This window comes from Thunnus albacares, chromosome 4 (assembly GCF_914725855.1).
Source record: "Thunnus albacares chromosome 4, fThuAlb1.1, whole genome shotgun sequence".
Classification (NCBI taxonomy): domain Eukaryota; kingdom Metazoa; phylum Chordata; class Actinopteri; order Scombriformes; family Scombridae; genus Thunnus; species Thunnus albacares.
This window is the reverse complement of record NC_058109.1, coordinates 31,872,581-31,890,094: the sequence shown is the minus strand read 5'-3', so window position 1 is coordinate 31,890,094 and position 17,514 is coordinate 31,872,581. Positions and strand designations below refer to the sequence as shown.

At 38.0% G+C, this 17,514-nt stretch overlaps 1 protein-coding gene across 1 annotated transcript in view; it reads right to left on the bottom strand.

Annotated features, from left to right (window-relative positions):
• LOC122981018 (integrin alpha-5-like) overlaps positions 1-7,720 on the bottom strand; it is a 47,961-nt gene extending 40,241 nt beyond the window's left edge. The window contains exon 1 of the mRNA XM_044349502.1: positions 7,333-7,720. Coding sequence (XP_044205437.1) covers positions 7,333-7,535 — 203 coding nt within the window. The 5' untranslated portion in view covers positions 7,536-7,720. The remainder of the gene's footprint in view (positions 1-7,332) is intronic.
• Positions 7,721-17,514: the final 9,794 nt, after the last annotated feature.

Here is a 17,514-nt window from a genome sequence, read left to right as displayed (position 1 = left end):
GGATTTGTTAATCAAAGCTGAAATAATGGAAGAGAAAAAACCAAACAATGTTAGTTTGTAGAAAAAGTAACACCAGGCACTACCATGAACAAGTTTCGAGAAGCAGTACCAAGGCTGACTTCTCCCTTATTGACCCATGCTCCTGTTTATTAGGGCATGTAAGGTAGAGTACAACTGTTTTGTAACGGTATTTAAAGAACATTTAAAGAGCAGTTTGCAGCTATTCCCTCAGCAATCGTATTTCTAGTGATCCCTATCATTATCACTAGCGGTCGGTCATTGAGGTCTGTCAGACGTAAGATACAGGAAAAACACTGTACTTCTAGTGTTGCTGCACGGAAGGTTTAACATTTATCTATGATCAACAAATGCAACTTTACATAATATTACATCAAGTTTAGTCAAAGCTCTGCAAGCTCAGCGTGGGGTCTAAGTCAGCACTGCAATCATCTATCCTCTGTTACTGTTTGAATTAACAACCAGTGTAGCCAAAGGAGCCTTTTGTAGAAGCCCAAAACACTGTGTAGTTTTGACTTGATGCCAAGTAAAGCATTGTTTGTCATTAACAAAGCCCTACTGGTGTCAACTTCCTCAATGTCTCAGTGTCTTGTCTTGTGTAATGAGTCCAACAGAAGCAGAATCATTTTGTGTGCTCCGTATAGGGTTACAGTTTGTAGTTGTTACACCGTGAGTAAGCTAACATTTTTTAATAGAACTAAACATGTATGTTTTCTGCTGTTTGGTGTTGGGCAGGTAGCATAAAGTGGATTTTACAGAGCTTCCTGCTGCAGCTGGAAATGAGATTAATGAGCGCAGTGAGAGTGAGTCACAAGAGTTAAGCTGCAAGTCAAAATCCAAACAGCAAGATGCAAAAAAAAGCCCATAGAGCTGAGAGAAACTGCAGAGTCGGGTGATAATTTTCTACAGGTTTTAACTTTCAACCTCTTTCACACTGTGTGTAGTTATTTAATCCATTGTTAATGTAAAATATTGAATAGAGCAGCTTTAAATTTAGCTTGCCACACAGTTGCTATACTGAAACTACTACGAGAGCTGACTGGATGATTACAAGTCATAGTTGGCCTGTAAGAAGGATGAGTGGTGGTAACATGTTGATGCCAGAGAGCAACTGTAACTTATTTTAGCTTAATGAATGACAATCATCCGTCTGAACTGCTTTTTTGGTGATGGTTTTGGTTTGTTTAGTTTACATAGTCATCAAAACAAAGATGCAATAATGTTGGTCTTCGCCTTCAATGAAGAGAGGATGTTTGATGGGAAATGTAGTTGTGTAACTGCACATCAATCAGTGGTGGAAGGAACATTCAGGTCCTTTACTTAAGTAAAAGTACCAATACAGTAATGTAAAAATACTCCATTACAAGTAAAAGCCCTGCATGAAAAACCATACTTAGGTAAAAGTACATAAGTATTATCAGCAGTAAAAGTAGTGGTTTGTTCCCTCTGACTGATATATTATTATATATGACATCATTAGATTATTAATAGTGAAGCATCAGTGTTAGAGCAGCATGTTACTGTTGTAGCTGCTGGAGGTGGAGCTAGTTTCAACTACTTTATATATAGTTAGCTAGTTTAGTCCAGTGGTTCCCAACCTAGGGGTCGGGCCCCTCCAAAGGGTCACCAGGTAAATCTGAGGGGTCGTGAGATGATTAATGGGAGAGGATGGAAGAATTTTTTTTGTTTGTCTTTTTTTTGTGAAATATTGGATCATTTGAACATTTATTGAAATGAAAGCATGTGAGAAGTTTAGAGGGAAAAATCACTATTTGGTGGAGCTGTTAACAACTCATAGACATGTGAAATGTGACCCTGACTACACACTGCTTTTTGTAAGACGTCAAAAGCCAAAATTGTTGGAAACCACTGGTTTCATCTTTAACAATGTGTTGTATTTTAAAAACTTGTTATATTATCCATTGTGTCAAATCTTCATCTGAAAAGTAACTAAAGCTGTCAAATAAATGTAGTGGAGTAGAAAGTACAATATTTCCCTCTGAAATGTAGTGGAGTGGAAGTATAAAGTAGCATCACATGGAAATACTTAAGTACACTACAAGTACCTCAAAGTTGTACTTAAGCATAGTACTTGAGTAAATGTACTTAGTAACTTTCCACCTCTGACTACAAGTTTACAAACTTGTACAAAATGTGCGCAATGAAACTGCTATTTCCATGCTGCTAGTTAAGTAGGTGAGGGTGGTTTTAAGCATTTTATCTCCTAATAACGTTTTAAAAGAAAATGTGTAAGGACATGAAGAGTGGGAGATTAAACAAGAAGTATCTGGAGATATTTCTGCATGTTTTTGCTAGATGACAGTCTGAAAATGATTTACTGGCAAAAGTATATGAAGGAGATACAGCAAAACAGATGCTACAACCAAACACTATCTCTGCATGTGTTAGCATGGCTGTGTGTGTGAATGAATAATACATGCACATGCAAATGTACATGTGTATTACAAACCAGCTGAGCTTTCAAGGTTTTCAGACAGCCATGCTTAAAAGGCCTGGCCCCGAGCGAATGGCACAACTTAAGACATTGGTGACTGATGACATTAGCAGAGATCAGACAGACTCTGTACACTCCCCCATCCCCAGTAATGTCTGGAGAGCACAAGAGGAATATTTACATGGCTGGATTAGCTTTCCTTATAAACCACTCACTCCACAGCCACTCAGCCGACCAGGGCGCGGGCTTTCAATGGCCTTTTCTTTCAAAGGTACAACTTTTAACCCACCACTACCCCTTGTGATCTCTGCACGTGTGGAGTTGAAACATGCTCCCTGAGACAATTAAAAGCACTCTAATCACCCAAACACTAGCCTCATTAACAATATGATGTGTATCAGTGGGATGATGGATGTGTTTGTGGAGACATGAAACCAAGATTCCTTTCCTTTAACTCATGTTCACTATGAACATCTGCAAACAGGGAAGTAGCTTGGAGGCATGGCGAGGTCAAAGATGCAACATGTAATTTTTACTAAAGGATTTATGAGCCCCAGTGATTGCACTTACATGGCCACATTATTCTGAAACAGGTCATATGCTAATAATAGGTCTTACTCAGTTTAACTGTTCATCATGCATCATAACCTGCTCACCAATAAACGGTGGTTCCCAACCTGGGGTGCACAAACTGCAAGGGGATCGCAAACAATGATTAACAGGATAGAAAAGAAACAAAAACATTTCTTCCACACAAAATTATGTTTATTTTTTCAGACTTTCTCTATAAGTCCGTAACACTGAATAGTTTTACCCTTTGAGCCTCTAAGATTGTCACATTAAACATATGACAAGGGGTCACATGTAGACTTCTTTCCAGGCCAAAAAGGTTGGGAACCATAGATATTTAGTAATATGATCTTCCTGTATATTCAGTTATGAACACAATATATGTGCATGCAAACCAACAGAGTATCTGTATCCCAGTTAAGCCCCTTCAAGTTTCTCAAGATTTTATCTGGGTTGTTATAATAAACAAGATATGATGCTTATACGAGCCAGATCCCCAACACAAATATCTGCTTTATTTGGTTAACATGTAAATACATTAATTAAACTCATTCATGTGTGGGTGGCCAGAATTATCGGACATAAAACTCAATTAGTGTGTTTTCTTTCCTGCTGTCTCAACCACGAGATCGTGACTGAACCTCTGTGAGAAATAGAGAGGAGAGAGAGTAATAGGCTTGAATAACAACATAGCTGTCTTGAAGTGAATACATTCTGTAGTGTTGTACTCAAATGTACTCAGATTTATTATACAGATGAAATTGTGATATCACCTCTCTGCTCATGAAATGCTACTCAAAGCTATAATATAAAAAAAACATTTACAGACAGTGTGAGGAAGATCTTGGAAAACAAACAAAAAGTAATACATCTTTCGATTTTTTTATTATAAAGTGTAATTGACATTGTGTACGTAAGTAGTATCTAATACATACTTTATACAATTAGTATGTTGTATGGAATTGGGACACAGCTTGAGTATTACAGCCCTCAGTCCACTTTTGGTCAAAGTTAAACAAAGCATGTAGCACTGACAGTTAAAATCAACAGAAAATGTCCTTTTCCCTCCAAATAATCATCTAGTCCCATATTTCCAGCCAAGTAAATGTGCTGAACTTTTCCAACATCTCTCATTTCTTGCTCAGTTTTGATTATTTCAAAATTGGTCAAACAGAACTGAAAAAGTTTTGGAAAATCCCTCATTACTGATAGCATACAAAGTTGCCCAGTGCAGCACTGTGCCACAAATCTGTCATTCCAAAGTGTCTCTGATTACAACCAAAAAACTTACACTGTACTAACAGAAAGCATAGTAGGCTTAAATAAATGGATGATATTTATTTACCACAGCACCTGATATGTATGAGGAGGCACAAGCTCTACCAGCACACTTGATGCCTGCCTGCTAGACCAGACTTAGTCACTCAAACTGGACATGTGTGCTGAGACAGAGATGGCATGGTAACAGGCGCAACTCTTAATAAGGTTCCCTACAGCCAAACAGTCTAGTAATTGTCAGAAAGCATGACAACCAGCAGAAACAACCCCATCAGCAGAATGAAAACATGTCCCTCATTTAGGAAAGCATCCCTTTCCTGCTGCGTTGTTTACCCGCCACGAAACAAGAGCAAAGAAAGAAAGAACATGTTCAACGACAATTGTGAGCAATTAAAATACGTGAATTAGGTCAGGAACAAAATTGTTCAGTGTAAGCCAAAGCACCAGAGGGATGAAAGGGGGCTTGGTCTTTACAAATTGGTCTAAATCAACATCTCTGTAATTACTCCACAACATGTCCTCTAACTGCCAGAGGCTTAGTTAAGAAAACTGAGAGAATCTTAGCCAATTTCCTCACAGGAAAATATCTGCATTCATTAAACCAACATCACTTTCCAAGTGTGAACCCTCGAGGATGTAGGCTAAATGAGGGAAAATGAGACACAGACAGTCGATAAGGTGTAACTGGGACTTACAACAGTTTAACCTTTTACAGGAACAGCTGTGTACATAACTTTAACAGGGATATATGAAACCGAATATCGGTTGCTACAAGCTGCTCGCCATCAGGTTATCATAGAGCAGATAAAAAAAGCTTAACAGCTGATATGTACAAGATTCCTATTATCATGTATAGAGAGCTTATCCGATGATGTAACATCTTCTAGAGGAAAAGCGGCTGTGAACAGCTGGAGGGCGTTTTGGGTGAACAAACCAAAATGTATTTGGCTGTCATGATAGAAGTAAATATGTTGAGAGTGATCAATTATATTGTTTTATAGAATTTAAAGAATTTCAGTTGGTTAACAGAACTGTACTGTAGTTTCTGGTCAATGTTTTGAAGTGCTGAAAAAGGTCTTCATATGAATACCATGTAACTAAATACACAAAATAACTCATTCTGTATAACAGTGCTTTCCACAGTGTTCAATTTTTCATGTCAGCACATTAGCCTGCTTGCAAAGCATCATATTTTATGATCTTATCTCTTGCTTTTATCTCTCACAATCTGCAAAGTAACCACAGCTGATAAGTGGAATAAAATGTTTCATTTTCATTTGACATTCTGTGGAATTTAAACGTAAATACTCAAAATACTAAGTTATAAATATTAAGTACTCCAAAATTTTATTCATGCATACTTGGTGTGTCTACATCTGATTTATGCTAACTGATAGCCATCATGTTGGTTGTTTGCTAATTGAGCCTGCTGGCTAGTTAGCTTACTGGCAGTTTGTTCAGTTTAAAGTGAGATTATTGTGTGTAATGCACATATGCAACAGCAGCACTAATAGAGAAGAGTCAAAAAGTCGGTGAACTGTCACAAAAATTTAAGTGACACAATTTCATATTGTCTACCCAAAAACTGCTAACGCTAGCTCACTGACTACAATAAGCTTCATATCAGATCAAGTAAGCCATTAGCAAATTAAACTGAGTAAGGGTGTATTTTACAGCTCATCAATTCACATTTTATTTCTTTTTTCATAAATTACATAGTAACAGGGGTTTTCTCTAAGTTTTGTGTTTCAGAGTGGAAAACTGAAAGTCAAGACAGTTTTGTATCACAGCAGCCTACATTTAGAAACAATCTGTAAGAGACTGACTTTATCTTAACTATAATCAGCCCTGTAAACTATTATATCACTGTACTGACCTACACATCATCAAATTTTAGTTGTTTTTATTCCTGGTGTTACATTGTGTTTAGACACTGTTTGTATGCAACTAACAATGAAGCCACCAACCATGATTCATTTACTTCACATCTTTTGTATTATATTTGTTATATTGGTACTTTTGGATTATCTATGCATGTGTGTGTTCCACACTAGAGCCAAGAGGAGACGTTCATCAGTGAGTCAGCACAGGTTAACGGTACAAGTGTCCGTAAAGGAAGTCAAAGAACATGTTTGATCTTTGACTTTATCTCACTCAGCAGTTCCTCATTTGTCAACAGAAAACCAGCAGAAAGCCCCTCTGTCGCCGTAGCATATATTCACAAGATTAGTATATTTCTTACTTTGCACACACACACACACACACACACACACACACACACACACACACACACACACTCAAACATACACACACACAGACGTGTATGTCTGTTTCCAATCATACTTCGGCTGGAATTCAGTGTGTGTGTGTGTGTGTATCTGTGTGTGTGTGTGTGTGGAGAGAGGGAGAGAGAGAGTGAAGATGTATATGTTTTATTTGATATAACTTATTATTATTAATAAGTTAACATATCCAAGCATTTCCACCACTGTATCATTATGGAATATATGAAAAAGACCACTATTAACTATAGGATGTTCAATAAATGATGATAAGATCATATGAATGATCAACTACCATGGCAAGATCACTTTAAACTGAATATTGACAACATACAAATACATGTTTTTATAGGGATATTCTACGAGTAGCCTATTGCGCAATATAAAAATATTAAGTAGGCTATGTCTGCAGAACTGACTCTTTAAGAGAGTAGACACAACTACAAAATTGTAGAAATGTTGTAATCCTAGGGAGTGATAAAATATCACAGGGCTACCATAAGAGAGGAAACATGTAAAGCTCACTGTGCAAAGTAGTCTAAACACCCTGTGAGATTATAGAAATATAGTGATTCCATAATGGGCAAGATTGTAGTCCCACTCAGTCACAAAGAGTATTATTAAGTCATTTTGAACTGTAGAGAATGCTGTTAACTTTCTCCCACTGACTTGGAAAATGCCAAAGTGAATAATAACATCAAGCTTCGTGAAGATGCATGAAGACTTTACCTGGATGAGTTATTGAAGAACTCCACAGAATAGCCGAAATAACTCCCCTGTGGTCCGGTGAAAACGACGCGTTTCTCCGTGTCCAAGTTAAAAGCAGCGCAAAGCTGGAGCAGAACCGCCACCACTACAGGTACAACCAGCACGGTGTGATGACAACATTTTCCCCATGACCGGGTAAGTGGAAGTCCAGGAACGGTGCCCATCTCTTTTTTTGTGCGTCTCTTCTTTCATTGAATGGCTGCAGCGCAAAACGCATCATCCGTGCTGTTCCTTATGTAGGACAGTTTGGGTCGTAATCATAAATTGGTGTCTTGAATAGTTTCCTTCAGATCCAGTGTGCTTATCCTGAGAGTGAATGGTGAAAAGTGAAGAAAGGCAATACAGAGAGAGAGAGAGAAGGAGAAGGAGGGGGGAGGAATCATTGCAACCTCATTTGGGGTGGAGCTTTAAATATGACCAGACAGTCTCTACAGAAAAAAAGACTTGTAATTCTGTAAAACATGACGAGACACAGAATCACGAATATCATAACCAAATTGCCAAAAATTACAAAGGAATATGATATAGTCAATATAAAGTCATCACTGAGTACAATAGACATATTGTAAATTGTAATAGGAGTATTACATAATGTGCTATATTAATAGGAAGGTCTGTAAACTTTTGAGTACCATAGAATATATAATGAAATGCATACTGAGGAGAGAATTTATCCAGCTTCTTCCTCTCAATTTTGGTCAACATGGCACCAACACTGGGTTCACCAGTGCCCAGTTTTCACCCAGTGTTAGTGTTATTTTTGCTATATTACTGGGGTTATTTACCTAAACTAAAATATGGTGTGGTTTGTATTGTTTGATTATTATTAACATGTGTATACTTTGCAGTTTTGAATGTCATATGCACATTGTTTTGTGCAACTAAATTTGTGACCTTTTTAAGCTAAAACTTTGTGGTGTCTAACACTGACTCAAAACAAGAGACTGGGGAGGTTATTTTATTTTATATGTGTGTGTGTGTGTGTGTGTGTGTGTGTGTGTGTGTGTGTGTGTGTGTGTGTGTGTGTGTGTGTGTGTGTGTGTGTGTGTGTGTTTTCATTGCACACATTTTATAGCACAGTTGTAATTAATAATACCTACATGAATGAAGTAATGAGTGGTCCCGTTCCAGTGCTCTGATATTGTGCACGTGGGTGTTGCACCAAAGTCTGTGACTTGATCGGGATTTTCAGCCATGATGCCACTGCTAATGTTTTAATTCTCTGTCACACAGGATTCTGTATTTTGATGTATTAATATTAAGATATGGTCACGCATTTTGACAGCTGTTAAGCAAATACTGTGACCCTATAAAACTTTTTGCAGAGATGTCAGATCTCAGCAGCCTACACCAGCCTGCAAAGATGGAGACAAAATTGAAAAACACGCACACACAAAATACCGTCTTCCATCTCTGTCTCCTCACCAATGGCAGCAATAAAACTTCAGCAAACTGAAGGTATCCTGACAGAAACTGCCAAAGTTCGTAAACTCAAACTACCTTGGTGCATTGCTTAACGTCAGAAAGTCCTGCTTTTGTTCTATCATACTCAACACGTCAAGGCAGAAATCACTGTGACTAAAAACGGAAAACCCACAGACATCCATCTTCAAGTCTGTCTCTCAACACTCTGTTGGAACTAAACTTGCTATCATGGCAAACTGACAAGCAGGCAAGCGTATTGTACGTGATTATTTGTAGGTCTCCTTGTCAACATCTGTGTATGCGTGTGTGTGTGTGTGTGTGTGTGTGTGTGTGTGTGTGTAGCCTATAGGAAAAGAGGCCCCAGATTTGAAGAACTGTGAGTCATGATGTGTTACCTGCCAAAGGCAACAGAACTTGGACAAAGAAAGTTTTCTCTCTGTAAAAACACAGTTTCACATGGCACAGAGGCTGCACACTCTGCCTTGTAGCAACTGATAATTTAACAGTCGGCTCCTCTCATAAAGTAACAATCGGTGTAATAACGTGCTGGATCTTACTTTACTCAGCAGTTTATTTGATTAATAGGTAAACACTTTCAACTGATTTCAAAGGACACATCCTCACATTTTGACAGGTTATTATACGTAGAACAGAAGTTATTATAATATCAGTTATTACCTGTCACTGTAAAATCTAACCTATCAATTTAACACCAGTAAATTTCCTCATTACAAGACTTGTGTTCCCTCAGTTCAGCCTCCGTGGCAGTACTTCTCCCCAGGCTGTGTCCTGCCTCCATCAATCCCCACCAGTCCAGAGCAAGCTGGTGCCTGGGATTGCATTCTGATGAGTAGGACATCAAGCAATGTATGACCTTTATTGACCTCTATGGGCATGAAGTGTGAACTGCAACATAACATGTCACAACATTAAAAGTTCTTAGTACACCACCAGTTTTTCTAAGATAAGCAGATGTAATGTCACATTTACATAATGTAAGAGAGCTTATTAGAGCAAATACAGTAACTCAGAAGACTATTAGGTAAAATTATTTGTTTATTTGTTTATTGGGATCCCCATTATTTGCTACAGGGGTAGTAACTGTTCTTCCTGGGGTCAATAGATAAAAAACACAACATCAACACACTACACACAAGAAACAGCTGGACAACACAACCATCATACCTCTCACCCCAAACCCAGATTCCCCTCAACCAACCAAGCATCCCCCAGATCACCTCATACCCTCACAGAACACTCTCCACTGGAAAAGAAAATCACTCCAATAACAACAACAATGATAATAATACTAATAAAAAACAATAACAGAGAAAACAAAATAAAATAGAACAAAACAAAGCAAAACACTGTTTCCACCAGGACAGAAAGCAATCAGGCCCAAAATTGAAACAAACAAAACAGATTCAAACAAAACAAAACAAGATCACTATGAAGGTCCTCACTGGAAAACAACAAGACCAAAAGACATTAAGTCAAACACCAGACAACAGTTGACACACTTTTTTTAAAGTGCTTTTAAAACATGTTTTGCAAGGAACATGGTAGCATATTCCAGTAAGACGTAGCTCTGTAGAAAATGTTCTCTGCATAGCACAGGTTCTAAGTGTAGGTACTACTACATGACCCTGTATTACCTTTCTGGTAGTATGACCGTGTCTGTTATTGATATATGAAATCTTAGAGTGTACGCTTTTAGGCTCAGACAAAGTACAGATATTACAAAGGAAAACTAGGAGACTATCCTCAACTTTCAGTCAGGAGAGAGTATCATGCATGCCCTCGACACTCGCCCTGGATGAACAGTGGAGAGCTAGACATGCAGCTTTGTTCTGCACAAGTTGAAGCTTGTGCACATTTTTTTTTAGTCGCACTTGACCAACCTACCAAGCAATAGTCAAATGTGACAAAACCTGTGTGATCAACCAGGAAATAAGCACACCCCCTGATGACTGACACTAATCTCCCCATTTCGGCTACAGTCTTATCAGCATGACCCAACCAGGGAAGCTCTTCATACAGGGTGACACCCAAAAGCTTAACTTCATGGACCTGCTCTAAAGCTAAACTTTTCATTGAGAGGGTGAGATACAACTCACTCCTCAATACATACTATGTACACTCTGAATCAAAATATGACCATGTGCGGGAGGAAGGATTGTTGATTGTAATGTTATCAATACTTAGTCAGATGACTGAAAATACACTTATAAACTAAAGTGTCTACTCCGTGAGTCCACAGCAGTAGCAGAGTTGCAGTACAGAGTAGCAGAGTAAGACATCTGTCCTCCCTCCTGCTCTCTGCTGTAACTGTTAGCAAGCAGCTGCTCTCATGTCTCCCCCGGTCTTGGTGCTTGTTTTCAGCAGAAAATCTCCCACTCTTTGCCTGCTCTTGGTGAAACTGTCCCTGGATGGAACATGGGTTGCTCCAGTTCTGGTTCTACGCAGCGATTGTCCTCCTGCTCATCCCTGTGTGTGCTACAGACCAGTGTTGGCGCAGCCACACACACGCTCTCTCTTGACTGAACACTAAGCTATTTCTTATTTTATTTCACATTTTAGTTCAGAAAACATATTTAAATACTTTTTTTATGATGAGCTTCTTAATGATGATGAACAAATATACAGCAGCATGATGAAAACATAGCATTGCTTACCACTTCTGTAGCTTGTTCTGTCATGAAAGATTAAAAAAGTATTGGAACATTTTCCTTGTTATTTTGAATTATTTAACTCATATTTTGTTAATTTTTCCCTATTCACTGTCAATTTTAGTTGACTCCAGAATTTGTGTGGACCATATAGTTTGGTATACATGTAGACAGTCATTTTGCAAGATTTTGAGTGTAAATTATACAGACTTCTTTCTTATTTTTCGAGTTTTAATATACCAAACTTGGTAAAATCACTACAATAACCATCTCAATCATTTTCTCATGCCAAAATTATATAGAAAAATGGGGTCATGTGTCTGTATGATGTCTTGTTCAAAAGTTATGTCAATTTTCAATTTCCGACAGAAATCCAAGAAATCCAAGAAAGATGGCCTCCAAACGGACCCATGGGACAATATTTCGAGTTGGGAACATGAAATTTTGTTTACTAGACACCTTGAGGATTACAAAAAACTAAGTTAGAAAAATATATCAGTGGGGTGCATGGGAACCCCCCCCCCCTTCCTACTAGGCTACATGATTTGAACCGAAGATAATACACTTTGTTTTAAATACACTTAGCACAAGCTTATTATTTTCCACCCAGTTTGACACACATTCAAGATCACTTTGCAGAACTTCCTTTAGTTCACTTTGACTATTGGTGGACTTATACAATGTAGAATTGTCTTATTTAAAACCAGGGGTAGGTCATTGGTAAAAATTGAGAATAGGAGAGGACCAAGGCAGCTACCTTGGGGAACCCCACACTCTAACTTTCCTGTGTACTTCAATGGGAGAAAAGCTACTATTACAGTACACATACTGCATTCTGTTAGACGGGTACCCTTTCATCCAGTTGACAGCATTTATACTGAAGCCATAAGCCGATATTTTTTTCCAAATTAGTTTATGGTCAATAACATCGAAAGTAGCACTGAAGCCAAGCAAGACAGAACCAATAATATTTTTATTATCTATTTGACTCAGCCAATCATCTGCCATTTGTGTTAAGGCCATACATGTTGAGTGGCCATCTTTGTATGCATGCTGAAACTCAGAATCAAGGCTGTTGACAGAGAAATAATTCAAAATTTGAGAGAAGACTAGTCTTTCCATAAGTTTGCTAAGAACAGGAAGAATACTAACTTGTCTTGACTTTGGCAACTTTCCATGCCTGAGGGAAAACACTTTCAGGCTATGATTAAAAATGTGACTTACCAGTTCAGTAATGTAATCAGCTATCATTCTTATTAATTTACCATCAATATTATCCAGTCCAGACTGTTGTCTGATTGTTTTTTACTGATTAGAAGTTTTTTTTACGTCCTCCAGTTGTACTTGTTTGAAGTTGAACTTGCAATCTTTCTTTTTCATGATAAATTCTTTAATTAGTTCTACAGATAGTTCATCATCAGAGTTATTCATATTTTGTCTTAGACTGTTGACTTTATTAATAAATAATAATTAAAATAGATGGCAATTTCTAGGGGTTTTGTAATAAATATACCATCTGATTCAATAAAGGAAGGGTTCTGTACTTATGGCCTGTCTAATATACCATTTAAAATATTCCATAATTTCTTCCCATCATACTTTCGTTCATAAATCTTGTTTTGATAGTGAGATTTTTTTTTCAGTCTATTCATTTTTGTGACTTTGTTTCTGAGGTCACAGTATTTATTCCATTTGATATAGTCCCACGATTTTATTGCAGCATGTTTAATTTCATCCTGGTGAGCCATGCATGTTTTCAATTCCTCATCCAGCCACGGGGCCAACATACTTCTCACAGTGAATGTTTTTGTTGGTGCATGCTTGTCAGCAACAGTCTGTGACAGATATGACTCCAGACATGTTAGAGCTCATTCTGGTGGGCACATGCATCATCTGATTCAAATTGTATACATTCATTGCTACTAGTATTCTCTGTTTCAGAGCACAGGCCGAGGAAAGCCAGTCAAAGTTTAGGTCTCCCAGAAAGTATGTCTCTCTATCTGCATCTGTAGCTTTATGAAGCATAGTACATATGTCATCAGTGTAGTAGAGCTTTGGGGTCTATAACAACAACCGATTAGTACTGGTTTTATGTGAGGTAGGTGAATTTGAAACCAACGGGCTTCTATAACAGGATTCATCAGATCATATCGGACCTTAACTGGGATGCAGTTTTGTACCTATATGGCAACACCTCCCCCATGCTTATTTCTGTTATGTCTGAAAATACTAAAACCAGACATGGCTACTTCAGAGTGGTTAAATGAGATATCCAAATGTGTTTCTGAAATTGTCATTACCTTTACATTATTGTTGTTAAGTAGTGTAGAGAGATCTTGAACTTAATGCTTCAGACTACAGATGTTACTGTGCGATCCTTAAACCTTTCTTAGATAAACCCAGAGACATTGTTCATACAGTCATATTAAAAACACTGTCCACCCGAATTAAAAGCAAAGTAGGTCCATTCAGTAAGCCAGAGTTGGACCCCTGGGCCGAATAACCAGTTTGTCATACCTCAGGCTGGCTTTGTCGCTTCTTTCTTTGGCAGCTCAGAGCTTAGGACATTTTTTTCACAATGTCTGAGAACTCTTCATCAATTAAGATGTTAGTTCCTTTTAATTAAAGAACACGGTCTAGAGCTGCTCTATGGGAAAAGTGCTCTGAGATTTTCTTGTGATTTGGCATTATAAATAAAATTGACTTGAATCAACTTTTAGCCTTTTTGCAGCAGAGGGGATAGATTGTCTGTCTTTGAAACAAAGAAATTTAACGACAGTCGATCTGGGTCTGCCATGTTGTGGGAATTGGCCAACTCTGTGAGTGCGTTCAGTTTCCATGCACTCACTTTTCAGGCCCAGGTTTTTCTCCTGCATGGCTTTGATCTTCTTTTCAGAAGTTTCCCAGCTCTATCCCTGCTCATCAGCAATGCTGTCCACAAGTAAGTTATTCCTCTTCTATTGATTTTCCATGTAGTCAAGTTTAGACATAATCCCATCAAGTTCCTCCCACGACTTGTTGATCTCTACTTCCATGGCACATAGTTTCTTTTCTGTGTCTTTTTCCACTGTTTTTAGATCATCAACAAAGCTCTACGTGAATTGCAGGCTTGTTTTCACCTCCTGGATATCTTTTATTACTCCATCAAGTCTTTTGTTAGTCCCATCAACTATAAATTGGATTAATGACTTGTTGCTGGAGTTAAAGCTCCTTGTAGAATTCCTTCTGCTGCTTAAAGCGATTTGATAGTTGACTCATGGTCAATTATCAATGATGATGTTAAACACTGGAAAAATGAACACTGCATTGTTAATTGGTTCTAAGACATTTTGCTTTACTTTACACTTTACTTCACTACAAATCATGTACCCGAATAAACAGTTCTGAAGCACTGACTTTCGTCCTGACAGCCACATTTTTGTACATTTTGAAAATGTAGCTATGTTTAAAATTGAGAAATAGATATTTTGTTATGGTTTTGTGATTTACTGCATGGTGAAACATGAAAAAGAGCAGCCTACTACTTTTGTGAAGCTGCATTCAAGTACTTGTGGTAAACTCTGACATCCATGAATTGGTTCCTGAAAGGAAAACGCAAATTGAACCTACTAGCTTTCTTCTAGCAAACTAGTAAAAAGTAATTAAACCCATGTAGCATAGAGGATAAGAAACACATGCTCATTATACTAAAAAAAGAACATTGTAAAACAGTGATTTTATGCAATTTAAAGCTGCTCTAATCAATATTTTTCATAAGAACAATGGTTTAAATAACTTTACTGTTTTGGTTCACTCTCACCACTCTCATCAACATCCAGCAGCGTCAGGCAGCTGTTTTAAGCAAAAAGTTCTGATAACTTTAAACTACCTGCCCAACAGCAAAGTTAGCAACTAGCTAATTTATTGAGCATTTAGAAACTAATCGCTAAGATATTTTCTCTTTCAAGTTAGTGGAGACCAAAACAGAGTATTATACTGAACCTGAACTTACCTTCATCAGGTGGCAAAATATGCAACTGCATCCTAACACATTAACACACGCCACAACAACTTTTTAAATAATATGTCAATGTAACAGCTTGTTCAACTGTCTCCAAGTGGCCAACAATAAATAAATGAACACATAATGCAGCTTTAAATCAAGAAAAAAATTTAATGTTCCTCTGATCTCAAAAACCTAATAACAAAAATTCACTTGTTTTTTCTGGGTAATTTTCAGTATTGCAACATCCTGTGCCTGTAACGCCCAACAACCAAAGTAACCACAAACTGCAGCAATATACTGTACACCATCTAAGCACTGTTTCCTTATGACTTCAAAACCCCGGCTGTGTGTTTAAATTTACTTATCAGATGCAAATATTTTCCCTGGTCCAAATCAAGCATCAGGTTTTTATTTCGGTAGGAAATTGGAAATGGAGACTCACCTCAGAGGAAGCTTGAGCTTTTACTGGTATGAATGACAGTGGAGCTAAGCATGGAGTCTGTGCATTTTTGGCTTTCTGTCTTTACTTGAGTGTGAACACTAACCGTAAAACTAAAGACAGTTATCACATTAAAGAAAGATCAATCAGACTCAAAGTAAATATTACAGTCTGATGCATGGACTCCTTACCTCAGTGATGAATGTGTTGTTTTACTTTTTTTTCAAAGAAGGAAAGAGGGAAGAAGTGAACACATGAGACCTTTACAGATTTGGCTCAGGACTGTGGAAAAAAAGCAAACTACAAGGAGCGCGCTGAAACTGCAAAAGCTCAAAGACCTGCTGTGCTAGTTATATCTGCAGGCAAATTGGAAAAGCCTGAGAAAAGAAGCAAGCTGGAACACCTATTTCAGCGTTTCTGCAATTATTTTGCTATGTGGATGCTTGTAAAGTTTAAGGGGTTTCATTTTCCATTGGTCAACTCGACAGCCGTATGGGGGGATTTTATTTATGTCTTTTCACAGCCAAAATTATCCCCCGACCCCCACACACAGTCTGCATTATGTCAGAGTAAGGTGATAAGAGACATAACACACACTTACTAGGAGTGTCTGTATTCGGTCTCTGCATGCACTCTTCCCGCCACACACATACACACAAACACAAGGCTGCCAACACCCACAGGAAACCACAGAATAACCACAATTAAAACAACAACATGGCTGCTAACATGGGAGTTTTGGGGGGTTTTTGTATTTGCGAAAGTCAACAACTAGGTATTTAACAAGCCTGTCATAACCCACCTCTGGAAGATCAGGCACCCTGATATGACTTAATGGAACTATATTTCCTTTGCTGTAATCAAGAATCAATGTGTGATGATACGTCTTAAAGGACACTTGACCGAAGTACGTTTTTAGCTAATTTAAAGTTGACATGTTCAGGGAGCAAATACAAAACTGATGTACTAAAGTAATAGTCTGTCATAAAGTATATCAACCAACAATATATCGAATTCATAAAGACTTTTCTATTTCTAGTTCTAAACTCTGGTAGGCTATATGTGGGGTACAGTAGGTCCTTCTGGACAAGTGCTTCCAGTTTAGTTGGGTAGATAGCATGAGCAGTGATAGCCACGTGGATGAACAAACAAGCATAAATGATGGACTTTAAAGCAGCAATAATCAATATTTCTGTAATAACAATGGATCAAATTACTATGTGTAAAGTAAAAAGTGCTTCTTGTACTGACAAACTGAAATAGAATTACCACCATCCTCTGCAGCTCCCTTATGTGGCATCATAGTGTCTTTCAGCTCATTGTTTTGGTTTTAACTTAACTGTTTTGGTTCCCTTTCACTGTTCTCACCCAACCCCATTTCAGCAGCAGCAGGCAGCTATTGGCTGCAGGCTCTGATAAACCCACTGTGCAGCCCGTCCAGCACCAAACAGCAGACAGACACAGTTAGCAACTAGCTGGTGAACATAAAGCATTTAGCAGCTAAAGAACAAATATTTAGCCCAGAGGTTGGTGGAGACCAAAACAGAGCTAAAAGGAGGGTGAATATTGGACTTACATTCCTCAAACACGACTCCAAATGAATATTAATGTAGTTCTGTGTCTGC